At 38.6% G+C, this 26,059-nt stretch overlaps 1 protein-coding gene across 33 annotated transcripts in view; it reads right to left on the reverse strand.

Annotated features, from left to right (window-relative positions):
- ZMYND11 (zinc finger MYND-type containing 11) overlaps nucleotides 1–26,059 on the reverse strand; it is a 74,763-nt gene that overhangs the window by 46,044 nt on the left and 2,660 nt on the right. For all 33 annotated transcript variants that reach the window (XM_060397601.1, XM_042229729.2, XM_042229727.2 and 30 more), the window contains one exon: nucleotides 13,962–14,096. In XM_060397601.1, the coding sequence (XP_060253584.1) occupies nucleotides 13,962–14,077 (116 nt within the window). In that variant the 5' untranslated portion in view covers nucleotides 14,078–14,096. The remainder of the gene's footprint in view (nucleotides 1–13,961; nucleotides 14,097–26,059) is intronic.

A 26,059-nucleotide genomic window follows, 5' to 3' on the forward strand; every position in this document is an offset into this window, starting at 1 on the left:
GTGCCTGGGCATTCGTATTTTTCAAAAAATTCCAAGATAATTCTGATATGCATCTGGATTTTTAAAAGTGATTACAGGTTTTTCTATTAAATGGTAGTTTCGGTGATATAGATTTCTATAATTTTTCTGCTGATAAATCACAATACTATGGTATTAATAATAGTTACATAATCACAACAGTAAAAGATGTTTATCAATTTTCACAATGAATAGACAAAAATAAAAGATAATTTTAATTGCAAACCATAATGGGAACATGATTAACCTAACAATATGAAATAATTATGTATAATTTATGGGGTCAAGCAGACTGATGTGGTCAGTGGAACTGCATATGTGCACATGTTTTCATCTGTTTAGCCAGTCTTTGTCTTTTGGTTGGTGCATTTAATCCATTTAAGGTAATTATTGATATGTATGATACTATGACCATTTTCTTAATTGTTTTGGGTTTATTTTCTATAGGTAGGGTTTTTCCTTGTTTTCTGCCTAGAGAAGTTCCTTTGGCATTTGTTGAAAACCTGTTTTGGTGCTGCCGAATTCTTTTAACTTCTGCTTGTCTGAAAAGTTTTTGAGTTCTCTATCAAATCTGAAGGAGAGTCTTGCTGGGTAGAGTATTCTTGGCTGTAGGTTCTTCCCTTTTATCACTTGAAATATGTCACGCCATTCCCTTCGGGCTTGTAGAGTTTCTGTGGAGAAATCACCTGACAGCCTGACGGGCGTTCCTTCAGTGCGTTATGTGTCGCTTTTCCTTTGTTGCTTTTACTATTTTATCTCTGCCTTTAATTTCTGTCAGCTTGATTTCCATGTGTCTCAGTGTGTTCCCCCTTGGCTTTGTTCTTTCTGGGACTCTGCTTCCTGGACTTGGTTGATTACTTCCTTCCCATGTTAGGGAAGTTTTCCGCTATTATCTCTTCAAATATTTTCTCAGGTCCTTTCTCTCTCTTCTCCTTCTGGGACCCCTATAATGCAAATGTTCCTGTGTTTAATGCTGTCCCAGAGGTCTCTTAGGCTGTCTTCATCTCTTTTCATTCTTTTTTCTATATTCTGTCCTGCAGCAGTGATTCCCACCATTCTGGCCTCAGGTCATTTATCCCTTCTTCTACCTCAGTTATCCTGTTATGAATTCATTCCAGTATATTATTCATCTGCTTGTTTGTTCTTTAGTTCTTATAGGTCTTTGGTAAACACTTCTTGCATCTTCTCAATCTTTGCCTCCATTCTTTTCCAGAGATCCTGGATCATCTTCACTATCATTATTCTGAATTCTTTTTCTGGAAGGTTGCCTATCTCCATCTCATTTAGTTGTTTTTCTGGGGTTTTATTTTGTCCCTTCATCTGGGACCTAACTGTCTGCTCTTTCACAATGATTAACTTTCTGTAATTTGGTTTTTAGTTGCTGTGGGATTGTGGTTCTTGCTTCTTCTGTCTGTCCACTGATGGAGGAGGCTATGAGGCTTGTGTAAGCTTCCTGATGGGAAAAAATGGGTGATGGGAAAAAATCCCTGGTGACGGGAAAAAATGGGTCTTGCTCTGGTGGGCTATAAAGAAAGCTGAGTGCTGAAGAATTGATGCTTTTGAACTATGGTGTTGGAGAAGACTCTTGAGATTCCCTTGGACTGCAAGGAGATCAAACCAGTCAATCCTAAAGGAAATCAGCCCTGAATATTCATTGGAAGGACTGATACTGAAACTCCAATACTTTGGCCACCTGATGGGAAGAACTAACTCTTTGGAAAAGACCATGATGCTGGAAAAGATTGAAGGTGGGAGGAGAAGGGGACGACAGAGGATGAGATGGTTGGATGGCATCACCAACTCAATGGACATGAGTTTGAGATTGACAGGGAAGCCTGGTGTGCTGCAGTCCACGGGGTCACAAAGAGTCGGATACAACTGAGTGATTGAACTGAACTGGTAGGCAGGGCCTTGCTCATAAAGCTTTAATCCAATTATCTGCTGATAGGTGGTGCTGCACTCCCTTCTGGGTAGTTTTTTGGTCTGAGGCAACCCAGCCCTACAGGCTGCATGGTCAAGTTAGGAGTGTTTATACCAAAGGGGACCTTCCCGGACAGCTGCTGCCGGTTCCCCAGTCCTGCAGTCAGCCCCTGCAGACCCACACCTCCACAGGAGACCCTCCAACACTAGCAGTTTCGGTTCAGTTTCCGTAGATTCACTGCTCCCTTCCTCACGAGTCTTGGTGCACATAGGTCTTTTTTTTGCCCTCCAAGTCTGGAGTCTCTGTTACCCCCAGTCCTGTGGAAGTCTTGTAATCACATCCTGCTGGGCTTCAAGGTCAGACTGGGATTCCCAGTCCCTCTGTCAGGTGCCCAGGCTGGGAAGCACCCAGGTTCCAGTGTCCTCCTGTTGACGGCTGTTCAATAGCTAGCTGTGATTTTGGTGCTCTCGCGGGAGGAGACGAGTGCACGTCCTTCTGCTCTGCCACCTTGAACCAGAAGTCTAATCCGGGAGAGCACAGAACGTAACAGATCCTCCAGCGCCCAGGAATACAGGCCCATCTAAGCGGGAAGCAGCGGGAGGTGATGCAGATGAGGAAGGTCAGGTACTGACACCCTGCACAAGGACTGGGAAAGCATGGGCAACAGAAGACTTTCAATTGTGGAACATCTGATAAGATGGTGTTTTTGAAAAACATCTCTGACACCAGCGATGGAAAGAAGAAACAGACCAGCAAGACCAGGAGGAGGCCAGAAACCCAATTAGGAACCAGCTGCCACTGCACAGGCAGGAAATTACACAGGTTAAAAACCAGGCCAGGTAAAGACGACGGACGTTTTACAGGACCATTCAATCTACCCAGTCTAGGGTACTCCAAACACATTTCTCATCCCCTCTAGCCACAGAACAAAAATCTCAGTGCTGGCATTAGAAGGTCTTCCTAGTTTGGCCTTTTGGACTTTTCATTCCCTAAGACTCCACAGTCCCTCTGTTTCGACTCCCCTCTCTGCCTTACCAAGTCCCACTCAACTTGCAAGGCTCAATTAATCCCATATCTTCCTAAGGCTTCTAGATTCTCTCTCAGTGACCCAGCACTACCTCCTCCCCCTTCAATTAAGGCCTGTCATTGTTGTTCAGTCCCTAAGTCATGTCCAACTCTTTTTTGACCCCATGGACTACAACAGGCCAGGCTCCCCTGCCCTTAACTATCTCCTGGTGTTTGCTCAGAATTCATGTCCATTGAGTCAATGATGCTATCTAACCATCTCATCCTCTGCCGTCCCCTTCTCCTTTTGCCTTCAATCTCTCCCAGGAAAGGCCTGTCATACTATTAATTAAACATTCCACTCACATGGGGCAGAGGTGCATTCTGTCTTGGATACCTTTTCCATTATTTGGTACTACTCTTTTATTATTTTTTAATTAGAGGCTAATTACTTTATAATATTGAGGTGGTTTTGAATCAGCCACATGTGTCCCCCCATCCCAACCCCCACCACCTCCCTCCCCATATTCTTTTACTCTTTAATGGTACTTTTCTGTGCCTGGCCTGTATGGTTCCATCATAGAACCACAGAGAAACACAAAACATATGAAAGCAAGTGGACAGCAATCCCAGCCAAAGTGCACGCCCCAAGAATGTGGCACGCTGGACAAGACTCACCGTGGGACTGTGGCCATGGCTCTTCAGAACCAGCAACTCTTCTGTAAGGCTGTTATATAAAGTAACAACGGTAACAGTGGTAAACTGTACCTGTCAACCTGCTACCACAAGACGGTATGTAAGAAAGAGTAAATCAACACAGATTGAAATGAGAATGTAGTTACGAGACTGAAGAATTCTTGGGAGTACATATACAACATAACATTAACTGTTAAGTTTTTTAAAATTAACTTTATCGTAACTTCAGCAATGGCCACTTTCCTATCCTACAATAAGTCTACTGAGGGAACAGAAATTGACAGGGATAAGACAAATAGTTTCTAGAAATCATGGGTTTCATAAAACTGAACTATAGTAAATAAATAAATAATTAATGGGTACCTAGTTGCAACTTCAAAGGCAGCCTACACATGAAGAAGACTTACAGTCTGGATTTATGTCTGTCTGTAGTGACAAGAACTCCAGGAGAACTCAAATTTCAATGCCAAACATGTCACAAGAGGTCAGAGGTCACATTTTCTAATTGGGGTTTGACCCTAAAGTAAGCAATACACGTAATTAATTGACGCCCTAACCTGAAACATTTAACTTGAATGGGACTAAGTCAACCAATCCAATGTCAGTCTAATAATCATGTTAGTCACAAATGTGGTCACCTCTAGAAACACAAAATCAAAGTTGCTCAAGACAGAAAGGAAACGAAATTTCAACTGCTTTTTCCAAGACAACAAAAAATAATTTGATCTCTCCCAATGATACCAATAATGTTAGTCAATAATACTGGCAGAGACTATAATAAAACCCATACTTCTTTCAAAAATATGTCTTTATAACTATTACTTAGAATACTTATGAAAGTCTAATGTTGTATTATAATCATCCAAATTAGATGAATAATTTGGATTAAAGAGGAAAAAATGACATGTAACTTATTTTTATTGGATATTAAAATATAGGAGACATTTTAAAAATAACAAGGCAATGATTATGAATCATATTGGAAATCTTAGGGATTCAAAGTTTAAATTTCATTTCTGTTACTGGTTTTGGTGTCATATGCTTCTTTATCACTTTGCTTATTTATTTAAAAACTGTAAAAACAAGGGCTAAAAACATCATGACTAGTACAAACACAAAAATATTTTATAAACAATTGTTTTATATAAGTGCTGCAATCAAATATTTCACAGCTTTAATTTCACGACACCTAGCCAAATTTCATAAAACTGATGAATTCATATGTACTACTTATAATTTAGCATTATAGCTACTCTTGCCTATGCTTATGTTCATCTAAACTGACTCATGTAATTCTTTTTTAAGATAAACAACTCATTTGTTTTCATCTTATGATTAAACATCACAAAACATCTTTCATCTTCTAAAAACATAAAGTGTTTTTGTGGAGAGGCCAAAATTTATTTGTGCTTATTTACTTTTCAAGTAAGAACACGTATGGAAGTTTATACCATTATTAAATCATATTTATAAACATGAGCTTTTAAATCAGAGGCATAAGTTAACTATTAAACAATCAAACTTCACCCTATACATGTATTTTGATTTCAGATTTGATTCATTCTGTAAAAATACTTTCCATCCCCAGGACTCCCTGGTGGTTCAGTGGTAAAGAATCTACCTGCTAATGGAAGAGACACGGGTTCAATTCCTCATCCAGGAAGATCCCACATGCCATCAAGCAACTAAGCCTGTGTGCCACAACTACTGAGCCTGCGCTATAGAGCCCAGGAACCACAGGTACTGAAGCCTGTAAGCTCTAGAGTCCATGTTTTACAACAAGAGAAGATACTGCAGCAAGAAGGCCAGGTACCACAGAGAGTAGCCTCTGCTCTCCACAACTACTGAAAGCCCTCAAAGGAGCAAAGATCCAGTGCAACCAAAACAAAAAATTTTTTTTAATTAAAACAAACAAAGAAACACAAAAACTTCCATCCCCAAATTACAGAAATTTTCAAAGAAGTTTCTCTTAGTGATATTTTTTAAATACTTGAAATATTCAATAAAGTGAAAAGTGAAAGTAAAAGTCACTCAGTTGTGCCTGGCTTTTTGCGACCCCATGGTCTATACAGTGCATGGAATTCTTCAGGCCAGATTACTGGAGTGGGTAGCCCTTCCTTTCTCCAGGGGACCTTCCCAGCCCAGGGATTGAACCCAGGTCTTGCAGGTAGATTCTTTACCAGCTGAGCCACAAGGGAGGCCCAAGAATAGTGGAGTGGGTAGCCTATCCCTTCTCCAGCGAATCTTTCCAACCCAGGAATCAAACCAGGGTCTCCTGTACTGCAGGCAGATTCTTTACCAACTGAGCTATCAGGGAAGCGCATAAATTTCAACAGTGGCTCTGTAATTTAGAGTACCTTTTCTACTTATCTGAATAGAAAACTAGCAATTAGAAAAAAAGAAAGTAAAAGGTAGTATTAAAAAGACTCAGGACTCTTTCCAAGGAAGGTGTACCGACAACTAACAAAAGGCTACTGCCATGAACCCTGAAGTTAGACATCATCAGATGACAAGAAGAAACATTTGCAACATAAAAAAATCCTACTTTGTTATAGAAGTTGTTATTAGTCCCTATTTGCTCAATTAACTTTGAGGATCTGAAACTTCTACTCATAAAATTTTTCAAATTTCAACACGAGTGTAATATTTTAATGATATTTTGAAGATGATACTGCTGTAGATTCTGTACGTTCTAGTGTCATATACAAAAATGAAAAATGCTCCTTGACTCTGCCTCTGCTAGAAGGAATTTTTACTGCTTTCAGCTCTGCTTTAGGACTTCAGAAAATACCCAGTGCCTTTAGCAATTATTTTTCTTTTTAGAAAAATGACTCGATGCTGTGAGCTGGGAAGATGGCAAGAAGTAACATGGTTTTAATGTCTCCCAACCTCCTCAACAAAGTCACAAGAAGTGTTAGCAAAAAACAAGTTGACACCCAGCCTTTGGAAAATATAAACAATTGACGAGAATTCTCATGAATCCCAAAGTCCAGTAGCTCTGGACAAGCCTCCAAAAGCTGCAACTGCAGTTGGTACTGACACCTGTGCAGGAGGAGGCAGAGGGACATGACACAGCACTGAGAACAGGAGGATAAAGCAGCTAACAAGCAGTCACTGGAGAGCAAAGCGGGCCAAATCGAGAACAGCAGTTCACATTGGACAGGGTTTACACACCTCCATTTGCAGGTAACTGATGGTAATTCACGAGCTCATGGTAAAGTTCTTATGGGGCTAGAGCAGAGAAACCTGTGAACACTCACAATTAATCAGCCAAAGCTCTCTTTTGGTACAGAACTCTACAGTGTAGAGAAACTGCTAGCAATAAAAGTATCAAACCCTACTGAAGTCTGGTCATACAAGATCTCCAACCTAAGGACAATGGGCACAAAAGAAATTGTGGCTCTGGCAAAAGGTACAGAAGCAGGAGATCATGGTAAATGTGAAGCATTATTTTTAGCACTTGATAAAAATGACAGAAGATGCTTTAGAGCCATACCTCCAAAAACTGTTTGCAACCACCTTCCCTTGACACAAGTTCAGGAAAAGTGATTTCACATGACAGGACTATGGCTAAAGGAGCAGAACATCCCTAAAGTGGAAGCATGCCCAAGACACGTGCCTACAACACAGATGAGACTATAACTACTATTTAAGCACATGAAAAGACATAAGAAAAGTAATAAGATACAGGAAAGATATGTCAGAATCAGAAAACTCAGAAATGATGTAAACACGAGAAGTAAATGAAAAAATTCACTTCAGAAGAAGTCCAAACTAGAAGGCACACGAGTCAGTATGTAGCAAAAAATGTAGTAAGTGTAAGTCATAAAGAAAGAAAATATGAAAAAAAAAAAACTATATAGCAGCTTTATTCACAACTGCCCAAGCTGAAAATTACAAATATAGAAGACAGGAAAAGAAACCAACAGAGTATAAGAAAAAGCCCCCCAAAACAACAAGTAAATAAGATACTAAAAGTCCACCAATGATATATATATACAATTGACCCTTGAACCTATAGGGGTCAGAGCCCGCCACAGCCAGTGCAGTCAAAGATCTGCGTCCCTGTTTACAGTCAGCCCTCTGTGTGCAGCTCCACACCTGGAGTCAGGCAACCCTGAAGCATGCAGCCCTATGGCACATGGGAGAAGCGAATCTGTACAGTCCAATCCAGGCTGTTCAAGGGTCAGTTGTACAATTTTTGAATTAAAATTTGCAATATTCAAAATACATTTTTAAAGGGACACTGTATACCCAACAAAACAACCCAGAATGACCAACACCGACACAGTCAAATTAATAGACTTCAAAGAAAAAGTCTGTGAATCTAGGCAAAAGGACAGTCACAGCAGAAAGAAAATCAAGTTGTCATCTGATTTACTGACAACGATGCCTTAAGCCATATATAAGAACTTCAAAGAAAGAAGAAAAAAGCTAAAGATTTTATATCCAGCCAGATTCACTTTCAAGTAAAAAGGCTGCAGACCAACTGTTACTAACATGCAAGAACTCAAAACTCTGACCCTAGGAATTCTTGATTATGAAACTACTAGATGGTGCTGCCACCATGAAAAACAGTAACAAGCTTCCTAAAAAAATTAAAAACAGAAATTACCATATGATCCAGCAATCCCACTCCTGAGTACTTATCAGAAGAAAATGAAATCACTATCTTAAGATTTCTGTACCCTCGTGTTCTCAGCAGCATTATTTACAACAACCAAGACATGGGAACAACCTTAGGGTCCATCAAGAGACAAATGGATCAATAAAACATGGTATACATGTGCAATGGATTATTATTCAGTCATAAAAAGAAGGGAGTGCCATCATTTTGTAACAACATGGATCAATGCCAATTGTATCTCAATAAAACTGCAGAGTGGGGAAGCGAAAAATTTCTCTTTAAAGACTACTAGAGAATGAACTTCAGATGTCAGTGGTAAGCATGAAACAAACACTTGGAGAAGTAAGACTAAACGCCAGCTCTAAGTACCAAGTATGATATGTAATCGGTACATTCTATGACAGTTTAGAAGCAGTACAATTGTTCAGAGAGGGTAAAACAGCTTGTCTGGTTTCCATGAGATGTGCTGTCAGTTCCAGCACCAGTGACGGTATTCTCAAACAGCTTGGGACATAGCTGGATGGAACGACTGAGTTAACTATATGACATCTAAAATGCACCACCCACAGTGTCCTTAAGAATCATGACTCTTACTGTGTTAGAAAGAAGGGAAAGATTTTAGATAGCTCAGTAAAAACCAGTAGCCATAAATTCAAGGGGAAAATATCAGTATGAATTCATTACAACTATACGTATTTCCTAACTGGTCCACTTAAAGGCCTAGATAGAGAGACCAACCTGGTAGCAACAAGCATACTAAGGGCCAGAAAATGCTCTTGAGACACAATTTCTAACTGCAAGAAACCAGCGTCCCCTGGAGAAATCAGTGGATCCAGGCTTGGGGCAAGGTGTATCCTAGATGAGCCCAAAAAAACCTGTCGTATCAGAAAGCAGAGAGGAACTTCACAAGACAACATGAAGAGGCTCCAACTGGTCAAAGAAGGGAAGTTAAGCATCAATAGGGATTATAACAGAAACAGGCTGAAATACACCAGGAAGAACTACTTGGTTGCCACTGGAGGATGTTATTTTGAAAACCACTAGTTAAAAGAATCAGTTGTTCTTCCCTTTCGATGTGAGCCATACCACATGGTAACCACACCCTACATAGTAGGAAGCTTATGTTCTTACGGAAGTGTTTCAGTTGAAAAAGAAAGATAAACTATTTGATAGATTATCACTATTTCACAATCCTTAATGAATTACTGAATCTACTCACTGTACAACAGGCTTAGTACTAACCTTGCCAAATGAAATACATTACCACCTATGAAGAAGTCTCACGCTGCTAGGATTCACTACTCAGCTGAGTTCAGTCACTCAGTCGTATCCGACTCTTTGCAACCCCATGGACTGCAGCACGCCAGGCTTCCCTGTCTGTTACCAACTCCCAGGGCTTGCTCAAACTCATGTCCATCAAGTCAGTGATGCCATCCAACCACCTCATGCTCTGTCATCCCTTTCTCCTGCTTTCAATCTTTCCCAGCATCAGAGTCTTTTCCAATGAATCAGTTCTTCGCATCAAGTGGCCAAGGTATTGGAGCTTCAGCATCAGTCCTTCCGGTGAATATTCAGGGCTGATTTCCTTTAGGATTGACTGGTTGGATCTCCTTGCAGTCCAAGGGACTCTCAAGAGTCTTCTCCAACACCACAGTTTGAAAGGATCAATTCTTTGCTGCTCAGCTTTCTTTATGGTCCAACTCTCACATCCATACATGACTACTAGAAAAACCACAGCTTTGACTAGAGGGACCTTTGTTGGCAAAGTGATGTCTCTGATTTTTAATATGCTATCTAGGTTGGTCATAGCTTTTCTTCCAAAGAACAAGCGTCTTTTCATTTCATGGCTGCAGTCACCATCTGCAGTGATTTTGGAGCCCCCAAAATAAAAGTCTCTCACTATTTCCACTGTTTCCTTATCTATTTGCCATGAAGTGATGCGACCAGATGCCATGATCTTAGTTTTCTGAATGTTGAGTTTTAAGCCAACTTTTTCACTCTCTTTCACTTGCATCAAGAGGCTCATCAAGAAAGTGAAGTTCTTCTTCACTTTCTGCCTTAAGGGTGGTGTCATCCGCATATCTGAGGTTATTGATATTTCTCCCAGCAATCTTGATCCCAGCTTGTGCATCACCCAGCCCAGCATTTCACATGATGTGCTCTGCATATAAGTTAAATAAGCAGAGTGACAATATACAGCCTTGACGTGATCCTTTCCCGATTTGGAACTAGTCTGTTGTTCCATGTCAGGTTCTGACTGTTGCTTCTTGACCTGCATACAGATTTCTCAGGAGGCAGGTCAGGTGGTCTGGTATTCCCATCTCTTGAAGAATTTTCTAGTTTGTTGTGATTCACACAGTCAAATGCTTTGGCGTGGTCAATAAAGCAGAAGTAGATGTTTTTCTGGAACTCTCTTGCTTTTTCGATGATCCAGTGGATTGCTGGCAATTTGATCTCTGGTTCCTCTGGCTTTTATGAATCCAGCTAGAACATCTGGAATTTCACAGTTCACGTACTGTCTCAGAGAAGTTTGAGCATTACTTTGTTAGCGTGTGAGGTGAGTACAATTATGCGGTAGTTTGAATGTTCTTTGGCATTGCCTTTCTTTGGGACTGGAATGAAAACTGACTTTTTCCAGTTCTGTGGCCACTGCTGAGTTTTCCAAATTTGCTGGCATAATAAGTGCCAGCACTTTCACAGCATCGTCTTTTAGGATTTGAAATAGCTCAACTGGCATTTCATCACTTCCACTACCGTTGTTCGTAGTGATGCTTCCTAAGGCCCACTTGACTTTGCATTCCAGGATGTCTGGCTCTAGATGAGTGATCACATCATCTTGGTTATCTGAGTTATGAAGATCTTTTTTGTATAGTTCTTCTGTGTATTCTTGCCACCTCTTTTCAATATCTTCTGCTTTTGTTAGGTTCATACCATTTCTGTCCTTTATTGTGCCCATCTTTACATGAAATGTTCCCTTGGTATCTCTAATTTTCTTGAAAAGATCTCTAGTAGCCTCCATGAGATGCAAAGGATAAGGCACACCACAGGGATGCAATCGCAAAGGCAGACTATAAGAAGCCACAGAGTAAATGAACCAAGCCCTTATATAAATAAATTGCAAAGAAAAAACAAAAACAAAAAAAGATGAATGAGAGGGACTTCCTGGCAGCCCCAGTAAGACTCTGGGCTTCCTCTGCAGCAGTGGCAGCTTCTATCCTTGGTTGGGGAACTAAAAACCCACATTCCACATGCCATGTGAAGTGACCAAAAAATAAACAAAATCGCTATTATTTTAAAAAAAATGAATGAGAAACATAAATTTAAAATATCTTTAAAAAGACATTTCAAATAAAAAAAAGCAGAACTGAAATATTATACAGAGAGAGGTAAACTACATTAACGTTTAGGATTGTCAGACTTCAAAGCATAAAGAGTCATGACCCCAAAGCCCAAAACTTTTAATATGTGACTGAAACTGTGCAACTTTTATCTTAGGGAGTCGCTCACCAGTCAAATACAGGATGAAACTTAATGACTACATATACATTCTTCATAGTAACTCCACTAAAGCCTTCAGTAGCTTAAGATATTTGATAAAGATGGAAAGACGCTTCTGTGCTCAGACTTAGTTGTAACTGAGTACCTTGACTTAACATTAAAGTTTGAGAAGTATTTACCTACTTAGAAAACAGAATAAGATGATTAGGTTCTAAAGCAAAAGATCTGACTTCCTGTCACGGTCCAATGCCTCTTCCTACCTTACCTTGGCAAGGGTTACAAGCAAGGAAATTAACACTGCTGAGAAGCCACACCACTGGGCTAGGCAGTTATCTAGACAGCTCCTTTCTGGTGCTGACAGTCTCGCAGGGAAATAATTACATGTGACTAGTGTTATGAAAGTACTAGATGCTATGAATGCATCCCGTACTAAAAAGAGACACGGCATACTCATACGAGGCAGAAGGAACACCAGAAACCTCTCAAACACACATCCTCTGATTTTCTTTAGATAAGACTGATACAACAATGACTAACTGACAGATAAATGGATTTATTCTTAGCTATCTTAAGACCTATGGATGAACCTTTGGACATGAAGGAAAATAAACCTTGGCACCCTTAAGGCTGTACTGATAAGGAAAGGAGAAGAGAGAATGTTTATACCCAGTCCATTGTGCATACCGAGAAGAAGGGTGCAATGCTGTCAATAGCCTCTGCGAGTCTCACAATGTAACACGTATACAATAAGTACACACAAGCTGGTCATCCAAAGAGTACTCTGACACACGTCAGCAACCTTGTCAGACAAACTCTGAACACCTCACCTGGAGATTCCCACAGGTTCCTAGAGAATGTCCCTAGAGCTTTAGAGAAAGATGCCATGGATTAATAAGAAGTAACAGCCTGTAAGTTGAAATAGTTCAGTCAAGATTAAATGAATTTTAAAAATTAAATCCAAAGAACAGTATCTTATTTCCACCATTCATCTGTAAATTTTGATATAAACAAACTATGTTGGCTTTTTTCAAAATCCCAACCATAGGAAAATAGAGGTTTTTAAAAATATTTTATTCCAATATCACCAATATTAAAGGTAACTTATTATATACTATTATTTTATCCTTATTTTCCACACAGCTGTTACCTATTTCTTCCCCTTCGAGTCACCTATAGGAGCAAGTTGTACATGGGCAACTTTAAAACATCCAAAGAACATGATACAGAGTTAAAGCAACATGCAACACCATCTTTCTTTCTCCTGGCCTTTCCCTCTTAAGTCACCTTTATAAACCTCTTCACTAGAATATGACTAAGTGACAAAAATATAAACATATATTACTTAACTTTGTTGCCTATTAACAAGGACAAAAATAACCACTTATTTAAATGAGCTTTTGTAAATTATCTGTTTTCCATTTTCATAGTTAGCGTTTAAAGGATGTGTCAGAGAATAAGTATAAAGAAATTCTATCTAAATTATTCTAAAAATTTCAAACATCTTAAAAAGATTAATTTCATTGTATTCCTTTAAAAATACAAAGCAAAACAAAATCAATTTCTATTTGCAGATTCCCTTATAATTAGTACATAACATGTAAACAGAGCATTCATACAGGAGTCAGATTTTTTGCTACTCTGAATCTTGGACCATCAAGATAAATAGCAATGGAAAATAAAATAAAGAACTTCCTTCTTTCAGCTGAAGATATACTATCTGCAACTGAAAAATATAGAATGAAATTGTTGAAAATTCTGGTTAGTGTACTACAAACTAATAAGTACTGTACCTACACCACATTATATGGTAGCATATATTATTCACACATTAAAATAAACAATGACCAGTAGACTTTTAGATGGTTTACATAAAAGAAAGTAATTAACCAAATGCCTTTTGATAAAAGACTTAAATAAAGACTGGCTTTCAAGGGTTAAAAAAATTGTGGTAACTAACAATGTATTAGTGTACCACTGGAAGTAGTACACATTGGTATTCTATATACCCTCTAAACACAAGGTGCTTCTGCATGTTTCAGTATTTTCCTAACAACTTCACAATCCTACAAGGCAAAAAGTGACTAGTACTTTGTAATACATGTTGACTAACATAATAAATAAGCAAATGATTCTTGGACCTTTTCTCCCAAAATTCCATGTAAAATTTGAGCGATCTGTCTGTATAAAATGACTTACTTTGTAATACGGTCAATGTTGGCAATTTGCTTCTGATTCCGTATAATCTCAATGGCTGCCCAAAGATGCTGGATAGCTTTTGTGTCCGCCTGCCGTCTTTTTGTTAAGCGTGCCATGACCTGTTTACTCCTTTAGCTGTAGCAATATATGGAAACATAAGGGAAAAGCACAGATTACCAAATCAATTATCATTAATACAAGTGAGTTAACACTCAGCACCTCACTATATAGTATAGCCAACTTTTTATTTCCTACCATCCACATCACCAATTACTCCATAAAAATGTTCACTTTATTACTTCACAAAGAATGACACTAAAAGACCAACAGTCAAAAAGGTCTGCCCAAGAAGGAGGAGCAGTCATCTTATATCAATATGCCAAAGAAATACACATATAAAATGATTATAAAGCAAAAATATTACTACATAAAATTTCATTTTTTGATATTACATTGTGTGTAATTTGACAGATCAATGCAAAATAGAAACTAAATGTCCAAATTATTAGGTACTTCATCATGAAAGAGGCTTCCGTGCTGGCTCAGATGGTAAAGACTCCGCCTGCAATGCAGGAAACCCAGGTTTGATCCCTGGGTTGGGAAGATACCCTGAAGAAGGAAATGCCAATCTAGCCCAGTATTCTTGCCTGGAAAATTCCACGGACAGAGGAACCTGGTGGGCTACAGTCCATGGGGTCGCAAAGAGTGAATATCTTTATTCAATATAGACATACTGATAGATAAAAACAACATTCCTTTAAAGAAAAATAAGACCACGCACAGAAAGTACAGAACAGTTGTTTCTGACTGAGGTGTCAAAGGGTGGCAGTTGGTATATCAGTGGATGACATGAAAGGACCCACATTATCAGAAAGGTTCAGGTGCCGGCCATTCATTAAGTTATAAGGAATCAACATTGTTAATTTATTCAGCTTTCTATATTCTGAACAGACTGAGGCAAACAGCCACTGGCTACATCCTGGCAAGACTGGGGGAAAAAACAGAGTTGCAGCCTCAATGTCTGCTGAGCGATGGTACAATATGAAGAGGCCACACGTCTGAACTCCCCACTGGGCACTGTCACAGACCTGCTGGGCAAGGAGACGCCTGAGCCCTAAGGCACACAGGGTACGATGCCGAGAGATGCTGAGGCCCAAAGGCATAAGACAGACAAGCAAAAAGCTCTGGGGATGGCTGAACTCTCCCTGGCCTGATCCTTTACCCGGAAGGAGCACTCCTCCTCCGTGCTTCCCTGTGCTCCGGGGAGTCAGCAGAGCCTCACAAACCCCTTTCCCCGTCTCCACACTTCTTTTCACGACTAAGTCGGTTCTCCCTCCTTCTCCAAAAACCCAGAGAGCCAGCAGTTGCCAAAGCTTAACAGAGACTCACTTCTGGTGAATCTAGGACCAGCTAGGCTCCTGAAATAAGAGTTCTTTTCAGAATTACAAAATCAGTTCTGAATCAAAACAGTAACGACAACATTCAAGTTTTAAAGAAAACTTCAGGATAATTCGTTGATGCAGTATAGACTAAAATATGAAACGAGAAGATTTTTAAAATTATAATTATGATTTACAAATGTGTCTTTTTCTAAAAAGTTGTAACTTTAAAACATACAGAAGCTTCTCAGTTTAAGTGCACTAGTACAGGTACGTCAAGTTTCCAGATCCAGTAACATTACGATGAGGAATTTACTGGTAAAAGTGACATCTAATGGTGAACCATAATAATACAACTTGTCAGATTATACAAATACCCACTGTGCTAAACACAATGAAGTATTTTTAAATGTATAAACTCTAGTCCTTGACAGAAAATAACATAAAACTAGCAAAGGAAATTTGACATATACATGGCACTACTAATTATAATATCATATATGACATAAATGGCCCAAAATATATGCGGTGAGAATCCAGAGAGACATTACTTCTAGATTAAGTAACACTACAAAATGGTAAATGTGGGAAAATATAAAATTTCTTAAATCTTGAAAAGATAACTGATTGTTTAAACAAACATAAAAATAACTGTTAGGTATCATCAGATTTAAACATATGTAGAGGCACAATATGGATGACAAGAATAATACACATGAGGGGAGAGGTAGTAAGCAGTTATATCATTGTAAATTCTCACATTTTATGTTAAGTGGTACTTATTATATTAATTCAAGGGGAAATATATTAAATCATGGATGCATACTACAATCCCTGGATGCATATTACAATCCCTGAGTCAAACAAAGGAATACAAACAGGTACAGTTGACACGTAATTCAACTTATAAGATGTTTTCAAAATACACACAGGTAAAGTTAAAAACACTTTACTCAGAAATACAGAAAATATATAATAACAAAGTTAACAGTTACAAATACTAAAATAAGTAGCAAATATAACTATTATATAACAGGAGAATATAGTAGAGACTGGTAGCAGAAATTCTAAAAGTGATGTCACTTAATTCCTAGAAACGATTAAATTCAAGATTAAAAAATTAACCAGTGCTACATTTCAGGAAAACAGATGTGAAGTTAAAACCAAGATTTCTGAGATCTAGCTATCCAAGCCACACAGACTTAGAACAGAAGAGAGAGCCCAGAAACAGACCTACCAGCTGTTAAGTGTCAGAGTTAGCTCATTTCTGACAAAGCAGCAAACGCAATGCAATGAAGCCGTCTGTTCACCAAGCGTTGCTGTACAACTGGACATCCACACATACAAAAATGAGCCTAAACACAAACCTATGCCTTTAACCAAAATTAACTCTCTATTCTGTTCCACTAATCTATGTAACTGACTGTTACTTCACCAATACCACACTGTTTTAAGTACTATACCTTTAAAATAAATCTTGAAGTTGGGTAGTATCAGGCCCTGATTTTGTTCCTCTCTTTCAATACTGAGTTGGCTGTTCTGAGTCTCTGAAATGCTGGAGAGTGTGTAAAGACAAAGGAACACTCCTACACTGTTGGTGGGAATGTAAATTGATGAAGCCACTATGGAAAACAGTAGGGAGGTTCCTCAGAAAACTTAAAAATACAATTACCATCAGCAATTGCACTCTTGGGCATTTATTTGGAGAAAACTCTAATTCAAAAAGATACACGCACCCCTATGTTCATAGAGTAGCACTATTTTACAGTAGCCAAGACATGAAAGCAACCTAAGTGTCCACCAACAGATGAATGGATAAAGAAGATATGGTTCATATAATAATGGAAATTACTCAGCCATAAAAAAGGCATGAAATAATGCCATTTGCTGGAATGTGGATGGACCTAGAGAAGATCATACTAAATGAAATCAGACAAAGACAAATACATGATATCACTTACATGTGGAATCTAAAATATAACACAAAGGAACTTATTTACCAAGCAGAAACAGACACATAGAGATCAAAATTATGGTTGCCAAGGTGGAGAGGAATGAGGGAGGCATGGATGGGAGTTCGGAATTAGCAGATGCAAACAATTATATACAGAATAGATAAACAACAAGGTCCTACTGTATAGCACAGGGAACTATATCCAATATCAGGTAATAAAATATAATGGAGAAAAAAAAGAAAAACAGAACTCCCATTATGATCCAGTAATTACACTTTTAGGTATTTATCTGAAGAAAATGAAAACTCTACCTCAAAGAGATAGCTGTGCCACCATATTCACTGCAACTGAGTCACGATAGGGACTTCCCTGGTGGTCTGGTGGCAAAGATCCCTTGCTACGGTCAAGGGACTAGGTCCCACACGGTGCAGCTGGGAGTCTGCATGCCACAGCTAAAGGATCCCAGGTGCCAAAACAAAGATCGAAGATTCTGCACACTGCAACTAAGACCTGGTGCAGCCAAATATTTTTTTAAAAAACCAAACCTATATATTTAGAGAACAGACTAATGGTTGCCAAAGGCAGGGAAGGTGGGGAAAAAATGGGTAAACGTAGTCAAAACGTAAAAGTTTCCAGTTAAAGGTCACAGTGAGAAAGACTTGGTATATTTCAAGGGGAGAAAAGACAGTGGCTGGAATGTCATAAAGAGAGGTGCTGTGTGAAAAGAGGCAAGAGAGGCAGAATCTAAGATCAAACCACGCAGGATCCGAAGTCCAGAATAAGTCCAGCGTGGATTTCCACGTAATTTCAACGGCAGTAACTTTTTAAATTTAGGCAAGTAGGAGTGATTTGCTTTAAGAAGGATACCCTTAGATCATGGATGTCACGATGCTGAGTAAAAGACCTTTCTGACCCTCCCCCCAAAAGTGGACAAACAAAAACAAACATCTTTAATGAACATATACTCCACAAAAAGTGAAGACACACAATGAATACAGGAATTGTATGTTTCTGGCCAAACAAAGGAAGGTCAAATTTACATAGGGAAGTACAGTCAAAGCTAAGGTCTTTCCAGTAGTCATGTATAGAAGTGAGAGTTGGACCATAAAGAAGGCTGAGCGCTGAAGAATTGATGCTTTCAAATTGTGGTGCTGGAGAAGACTCTGGAGAGTCCCTTGGACTGCAAGGAGAGGAAACCAGTCTATCCTAATAAAAATCAACCCTATATATTCACTGGAAGGAATGATGCTGAAGCTAAAGTTCTAATTTAACTCTGGCCACCTAATGTGAAGAGCTTACTCACTGCAAAAGACCCTGATGCTGGGAAAGATTGAAGGCAAAAGGAGAAGGGTGTGGCAGAGGATGAGATGGTTGGATAGCATCACCAACTCAATGGACATGAACTTGGGCAAATTCCAGGAGATAGTGAGGGACAGGGAGGGCTGGTATGCTGCAGTCCATGGGGTTGCAAAGAGTCAGGCACAACTTAGCAACTGAACAATAGTGACGAAAGCAAGCCGCTCGCCTAGAACTCCAGAAAAATTTGGGAATAGAAGGCAGCAGGTATAGGGATAATTACAGATGCTGAATAAAAGATGTTACTTAATAATGAGTAAGAAGCAAACAGACTTGTAATAGTATACTCATCCAACATTTTCCACTCTATTCTTCAAGGTCCAATTTTATAGGAATATTCTATTTAAAATGGGATTCTAACACCATAATTCCTCACTGTATCTGGTCATCTAAAACCGAGAAAATTCTGTTTATTTAAGAAAATCTGACTTGAAATACTTTAAAATAATTAGAAAAACCTGAGAGGACTGATGTCAATGGGAAATGAACTGCAGACGAAGCTACGCCAACCAGCTGGAAGAGCAAATGACCAGTTCAGAACTTGCTGAAGACTACACCAACAGTCAGCACCAAGCCAAAGGAGGCTTCTCCAGGTCACTCCTCCTCCTCTAAAAGCCCTGACTTCTGCAGATTGATGGAGTCTACACTAGAGAGGAATGAGAAGAAACCCGTGGAAATTATCAGACACTCCACAGGTCCTCAGGAAGCCCTCTGGTAGACGTGCGAAAACACGAGAACGCAGGTGTCGGTCACCGGTGACTGGAGTGGCAGTGAATCTCACTGCTCACAGGCTTCTTCCCTTGGATTTCTCTGGGCCTCGGTTCAGACAATGAAGCTGCTCCTGCTCTGCTCCGACCCTGTAAGTGGAAACGACACTCCCAATCCGGAGGAACATCAAGGACCACCTGACATGCAGACAAAAGCCAAGAATATTCAGGCTGCTAAGCAGCAGTGCCAGGAAAACCTCCTCAGGTGGTCTAAGTCTCACTTGTAGGCACAACTTCACCATGGCCGGCATAACGACCGCCCAGGGAAAGACATCTAGGTGCTTCTGATGCCTGTCAAGGTCACACGCTTACTCCACAACCTGCAGAACACTAGGCTGCTGCTCAAACTACAGGAAATCTCAGAGACACTGAATTGGGTGGCAGCCTGGACATCAATGTCCCAGACACAATGCAGGACCATTAGGCAACACTAACCAACCCCACCTTTGCTATCCAGCCCCTCTGATCATCAGCAAAGCAACAATGCCAGAGTATTTGTGAGGAACCTGAAAAGACTACTAGTTTTCTTCTGGGACACATTTATTTTTCAGGTCATTTAGATTATCCTCTGTAGGAAACTTCAAGATTAAGATTCCTGAAAAATAATTTCTAAGACAGGCAGCTAAACATCACAGGGTACATCATTATCTAAAAGCCATTACAAAAGAACTTTCTAGAAGAAGGCATATAGACTTGGACTACTTAAAAAATGTGGAACTTAAAAAGTTAAACAAACAAACAAAAAAACCCAATTGGAACTTTAAAATAGAGCCCAGAACCATCCCCAGAGATTCTGGCTTCATGTTCTTGTTAAGGAAAAAATAAAATTCAGGTGCTCAGTCATGCTTGAGAACCAGTGTACTATCAGGAGCTTCCCACGTGTTGCCCTAAATCCCAAAGAATTTATTTAAAAGATGCAAACACTACAGCAACTAAGGTTTACAACAGTATGTTTTTCATTAGGATTTATTTAAAATACGGAAATGAATCAAGACAAAGTCTAACTTTGTATTGGTAGCTGTTCAGCTTTTAATTCACTTGGAAATAACTGAGACTACAACTTTTTATTTCAATAATCATAAAATAAAATTTAACTTTCAAGTTACTCAAATGGAAGTTTCTGAACCAAAACAATCTAACACAAATACTGATCATAATTGGGAGCCTACTTAAATGTGCAGAATAAGAATGTATCTATTTCAAACTAAAAAACATAAGGTATTTTGACATTACACTAAGTGCAATATTTTTAAATTTTATTTATTTTTAATTGAAGGATAATTGCTTTACAGTATTGTGTTGGTTTCTGCCAAATATCAATATGAATCATCCACAGGTATACATATGTCCCCTCCCTCTTGAACCTTCCTCACAATCCTACCCTTCTAGGTTGTTACAGAGAGCCCTGTCCTGAGTTCCCTGAGTCAGTACAGGGAAGCCTGGCATGCTGCAGTCCATGGGGTCCCAGAGTCCAACACAGCTGAGCGACTGAACTGAACTGGATCATATCGCAAACCCCCACTGGCTATCTATTTACACACTAATACACGTTTCCATGTTACTCTCTCCCTACATCTCACCCTCTCCTTCCTCCTCACCCCACACTGTGTCCATAAGTCTGTTCTTTACATCTGTGAGCGAACCCACACACCACAACTAGGGAGTACCCCTCTCCACAACTAGAGAAAAGCTCACACGCAGCAACAAAGGCCCAGTGCAGCCAAAAATAAACAATTAATTAATTTCTAAAAAGATAACCTTGCTAATGGTAAATAAAATGCCCCAAAAAACTTTTACACCTATCAATAGCAAGCCCAAATAAATCAATCTCACTTGTTCCTACAAGTACTGGCCAACTGAAGTAGATATATTCCATATTAATTCGAGAAGGGCTTCATGTCAAAACTCAATTGAAAATTAAGAACTTTATCTCTCTAACAGCATTTCTCAGCTGCAGTTTTGAAACAGAAAAGCAATCAACGAGCAGATAAATCAAGAATCTACCAAAAAACAAAAACAAAAAACTACAGTGTTCATAATAACTTCCAAGCTGAGATAGTTTAGCCTTCATTTAGCGTATTTCTCTTTAAAAAAACTTCCTATAGCTATTAAATATAAGAAAATCTTGTGTAATATCCCCACTGATGAGCATCAGCACGATCTGAACCTAGGCATGCTACCAATCAGTTGATCAGTTCTCTCCTCACCACGTTTCATATTATTTTATTTTTTGACAACAAACCCCTTCTAAATCCTGAAGCCTGCGTACTTGGAGTAACTTTCAAGAAATGATCTATTTTAAAGGAAACAATAAACAAAAAGAAAAGACAACCTGTAGACTGAGAGAGACATCTGCAAATGACCTGACCGACAAGGGATTAGTCTGCAAAATTTACAAATCAGCTCATGAGGCTTCCCTGGTTGCTCAAACAGTAAAGAATCTGCCTGCAATGCAGATCTGGGTTAGATCCCTGGGTTGGGAAGATCCCTTAGAGAAGAGAATGGCAATCCACTCCAGTATGCCTGCCTGGAGAATTCCATAGACAGAGGAGCCTTGCGGGCTACATACAGTCCATGGGGTCACCAAGAGTCAGACTGAGCAACTAACACAAACACATATGAGGCTTAACACCACCAAAACAAATAACCCAATCAAAAAATGAGCAGAAAACCTAAGTAGACATTTCCCCAAAGAAGACATACAGATGGCCAAGAGGCATATGAAAAGATGTTCAACAGTGCTGGTTATTGGGGAAATGCAAATCAAAACTACACTGAGATATTGCTTCACAGCCGTCAAAATGGATATCATCAAAAAATCCACAAACAATAAATGCTGGAAAGGGTGTGGAGAGAAGGGAATCCTCCTACACTGTTGGTAGGAATGTAAACTGGTATAGCGACTATGGAGAACAGTATGAAGGTTTTTTAAAAATTAAATATAGAGCTACCATATGACCCTGCAATCCCACTCCTGGTCATATATCTGGAGAAAAACGTAAGTCCAAAAGGATACATGTATCTCAATGTTCACTGCAGCACTGTTTATGACAGCCAAGACATGGAAGCAACCTAAAAGTTCATAGACAAAGGACTGGATAGAGGAAATGTGGTACATATATACAATGGAAAGGTACTCAGCCACTAAAATGAATGAAACAATGCTATTTGCATCAACATGGATGGACCTAGAGCTTGTCATACTGAGTGGAGTCAGACAGACAAGGAGAAATACCATATGACATTCTTATATGCAGAATCTAAAAAGCAGTTATACAAATAACTTATTTATAAAACAGATCCACAGACTTAGAGAAGAAACATGGCTGCCAGTGGGGAAGGATAGGAGGAAGAGATAGGGAGTTTGGGATTGACATGTACACACTGCTATATTTAAAAGGGATAACCAACACGGTCCTACTGTATAGAACAGCAAACTGTCCAGTGCGGCAGCCTGGATGGGAGGGGAGCCTGGGAGAGAATGGACACCTGTATATATACGGCTGAGTCCCTTTACTGTCCACCTGAACTATCACAATAGTGATAGTTGGCTATATTCCAATATAAAATAAAGAGTTAAAAATAAGAAATTAGCTATTTCAAGCCAAAGTGAACTTATCCAGCAACGGGAACAGTAGAAGATTCCTTGAGACAATGACTGCCCCATGTAACACAAGACAAAACCTTTAGCAAGAAAGTTAGTCCCTGGTGACTCAGATGGTAAAGAATCCACCTGCAATGCAGGAGACCTGGGTTCAATCCCTGGGTTGGGATGATCCTCTGGTGAAGGGAATGGCTACCCACTCCAGTATTCTCGCCTGGAGAATTCCACTGACAGAGGAGCCTGGTGGGCTACAGTCTATGGGGTCGCAAAGAATCGGACCCGACTGAGCGACCAAGCACAGCACTGCACAATGAGCTCTGAATACACTTCTAAATATTTGTATGTATCTTTCTTTTGTTTACATGATAAACGGATAGGAAAGATATTGTCTTTCTTTAAATTTTAAGTTTACTTAGCATACAAGGAGGTCAAATTACAAAAAGATATTAAAGATTTTAAGTGGGTCTACCTTTCATTTAAATGCTTAGATAATAACACAAGAATAAAAAAATTACTAACCATAATAAAGTTGCCTTTAAAAATCATCAAGTAGCTAATGAAAGTCACAAAGTTAAAATTAGAATGAATCTGAAATCAGTGTTAAGACCTCAAAAGTAATTTCAGCTCAAATACAACATACTTTAACTCACATATATGGTGTTACAGCACCTGTACTTAATTTCTTGTTATACCTTATTGCACTTGCTTCAGTAATTTGTTACCAAGTGTCTAGTATAAAGCAGTCTCAATAAATAACAATCCGAATGAATGAACTGAAGATATTAAAACATATTCTACTTATTATAAGTAATGTCAATATATTTTAATGTGCTCTTACAAAACAACTAACTTTAAAAAGCAGTTATTTAAAATTCGTTTACTAGACTTAAATGTTATTCAGTTTACAAAAAAGCAAATACTGTGTATAAGTTTTTAGCAAAACACATTTTTCCAACTACTATATAAGAACACAGGGTAATTTGCTCAACATATTCCTCTCTAAAGAACAGATGAGTCTATATGATCCCTGAAAGATCCTATTATGACAGTATTCCATTGTCATTTCTATTCATCTCTGTTCTTTAATTTCACATAAAGTTAGGCAAATATTAGCCATTTATGTATTGACTGAATAGAAAGCATGCTGCAAAAATACAATGAAAGATTAGCTAAATGTCTAAATATTTACTAGTCGTACATAAATTAGATTTGTAATATCGAGTTGAGCATCTAACAATTTGCTAAATTTGCCTACTAGATACATACTGCTCTCTATAAATATTTTCTTAATTTCCAAATATTTTATTTAATTTTTCATACTATTTATTTGCATTTGTAAGTAATTTTAATATAAAATATTGTATAGTATTTTCACAATACAGACTACAGGGATACCTTGTTTTACTGCACTTTACCTTGTAGCCCCTCACAGATACTGTTTTTACAAACTGAAAGTTCCTGGCAATCCTGCATTGAAGAAGTCTATTGGCGCCATTTTTCCAACAGCATTCATTCTCTCTGTTTCTCTGTCACAGTTCAGTAATTAGTGCAACATTTTAAGCTTTTTCATTAACTATTGCAATGTTTTAAGCTTTTTCATTATTACTATATTTGTTAGTGTGACCTGTGATCAGTGATCTTTGATGCTAAAAGTCGCTAAAGGCTCAGATAATGGGTAGCATTTTTTAACAATAAAGTATTTTTAAATTAAGGTATGTTCATTTTTCAGATATAGTGCTATTGTACACGTAATAGACTACAGTATAGTTTCAATATAACTTTAAAATATATATATTGGGAAACCAAAAAACTCACAACTCATTTTATTGTATCTGCCTTACTGTGGTGGTCTAGACAAAACCCACAGTATCTCTGAGGTATGCCTATAAATAGCTTTTCAAGAATTTTCTAACTGGAAACAGTAATAGCAGGTACATACATGCACATAAAAAATCTTAAGGGAGTACATATGTTTAAGACATTACATGTGAGTTATTACATCATACTGCTGGGTATTTAGATTTGAATTTTATCTCCCTTTCATTACATTCATTTCTATCATTTCAACTCTAATCATAGAGATTCTCAAACTTTTATGTTACATGGATTATATTCTCTCATTCACTACTACTTCATTCACTTATGAGAGAGATTATGTATATGTGTTGAGGGGTTTGGAGGTGCTACAAGGAGGTCAGACCTTACACAATTAAAAGGAAGACTGCCATACTTTTAAGATGATCATATGTATGATTTTTAAAAGTGGAATAGTATACATAAAGAACTTTGTGAAATGGTTCAGACTTAGTAAACATACAATATATGATACCTATTTTTATCATGGTACTCAGTTATGTAACAAACCTGTGGATACCAAAACATTTCAAAACTCAAGACCAAAGGAGGACAGACCACACTGTACCAAAGCAGATTTAAACTTTTTGAACTTCTGACAATGCCACTGAAAGAAAGTAACTGAACATCATCAGGTAAGAAATAGTGCTAGCAATTAAGCTCTTTCAGATGGGGAAACTGAAACCAGGCAAAGCACATTTAAATAATTTGTCCAAGATCACTTTGCTAGTAAAGGCCAGAGGTGATTCAGACCCAAGCCACCGGCCTCAAACTCTGCTGGTATACTACCTCTAATCAATTACCAAAAAATCTAACCAACCTGTAAAAAAAATTCACTATTGAGTCCAAGTTAAGGTTTTGAAACAGTGAAACTGTTTTTTCAAGCCTGACTCTTCTCCTTAACATTTTCCCCTTTCCAGACACAGCCTCTTTGCTTTTCAACTGAAGGGTGGTTGGAGAAGGGCATGGCAACCCACTACAGTGTTCTTGCCTAGAGAATCCCCATGGACAGAGAAGCCTGGAGGGCTACAGTCCATGGTGTCCCAAAGAGTCAGACACAACTGAAGCGATTTATCACAGAGGTAGGTGAACAAAATCTTTCACCAGAGGTTTAGGGCTTTAGGCAACAGTCAGACAGCATTCCATACTTTATTATGAATGCTAAAATTCTTAATTACATTCA

Source organism: Ovis aries, chromosome 13 (assembly GCF_016772045.2).
Source record: "Ovis aries strain OAR_USU_Benz2616 breed Rambouillet chromosome 13, ARS-UI_Ramb_v3.0, whole genome shotgun sequence".
In the NCBI taxonomy this organism is placed as follows: Eukaryota; Metazoa; Chordata; class Mammalia; order Artiodactyla; family Bovidae; genus Ovis; species Ovis aries.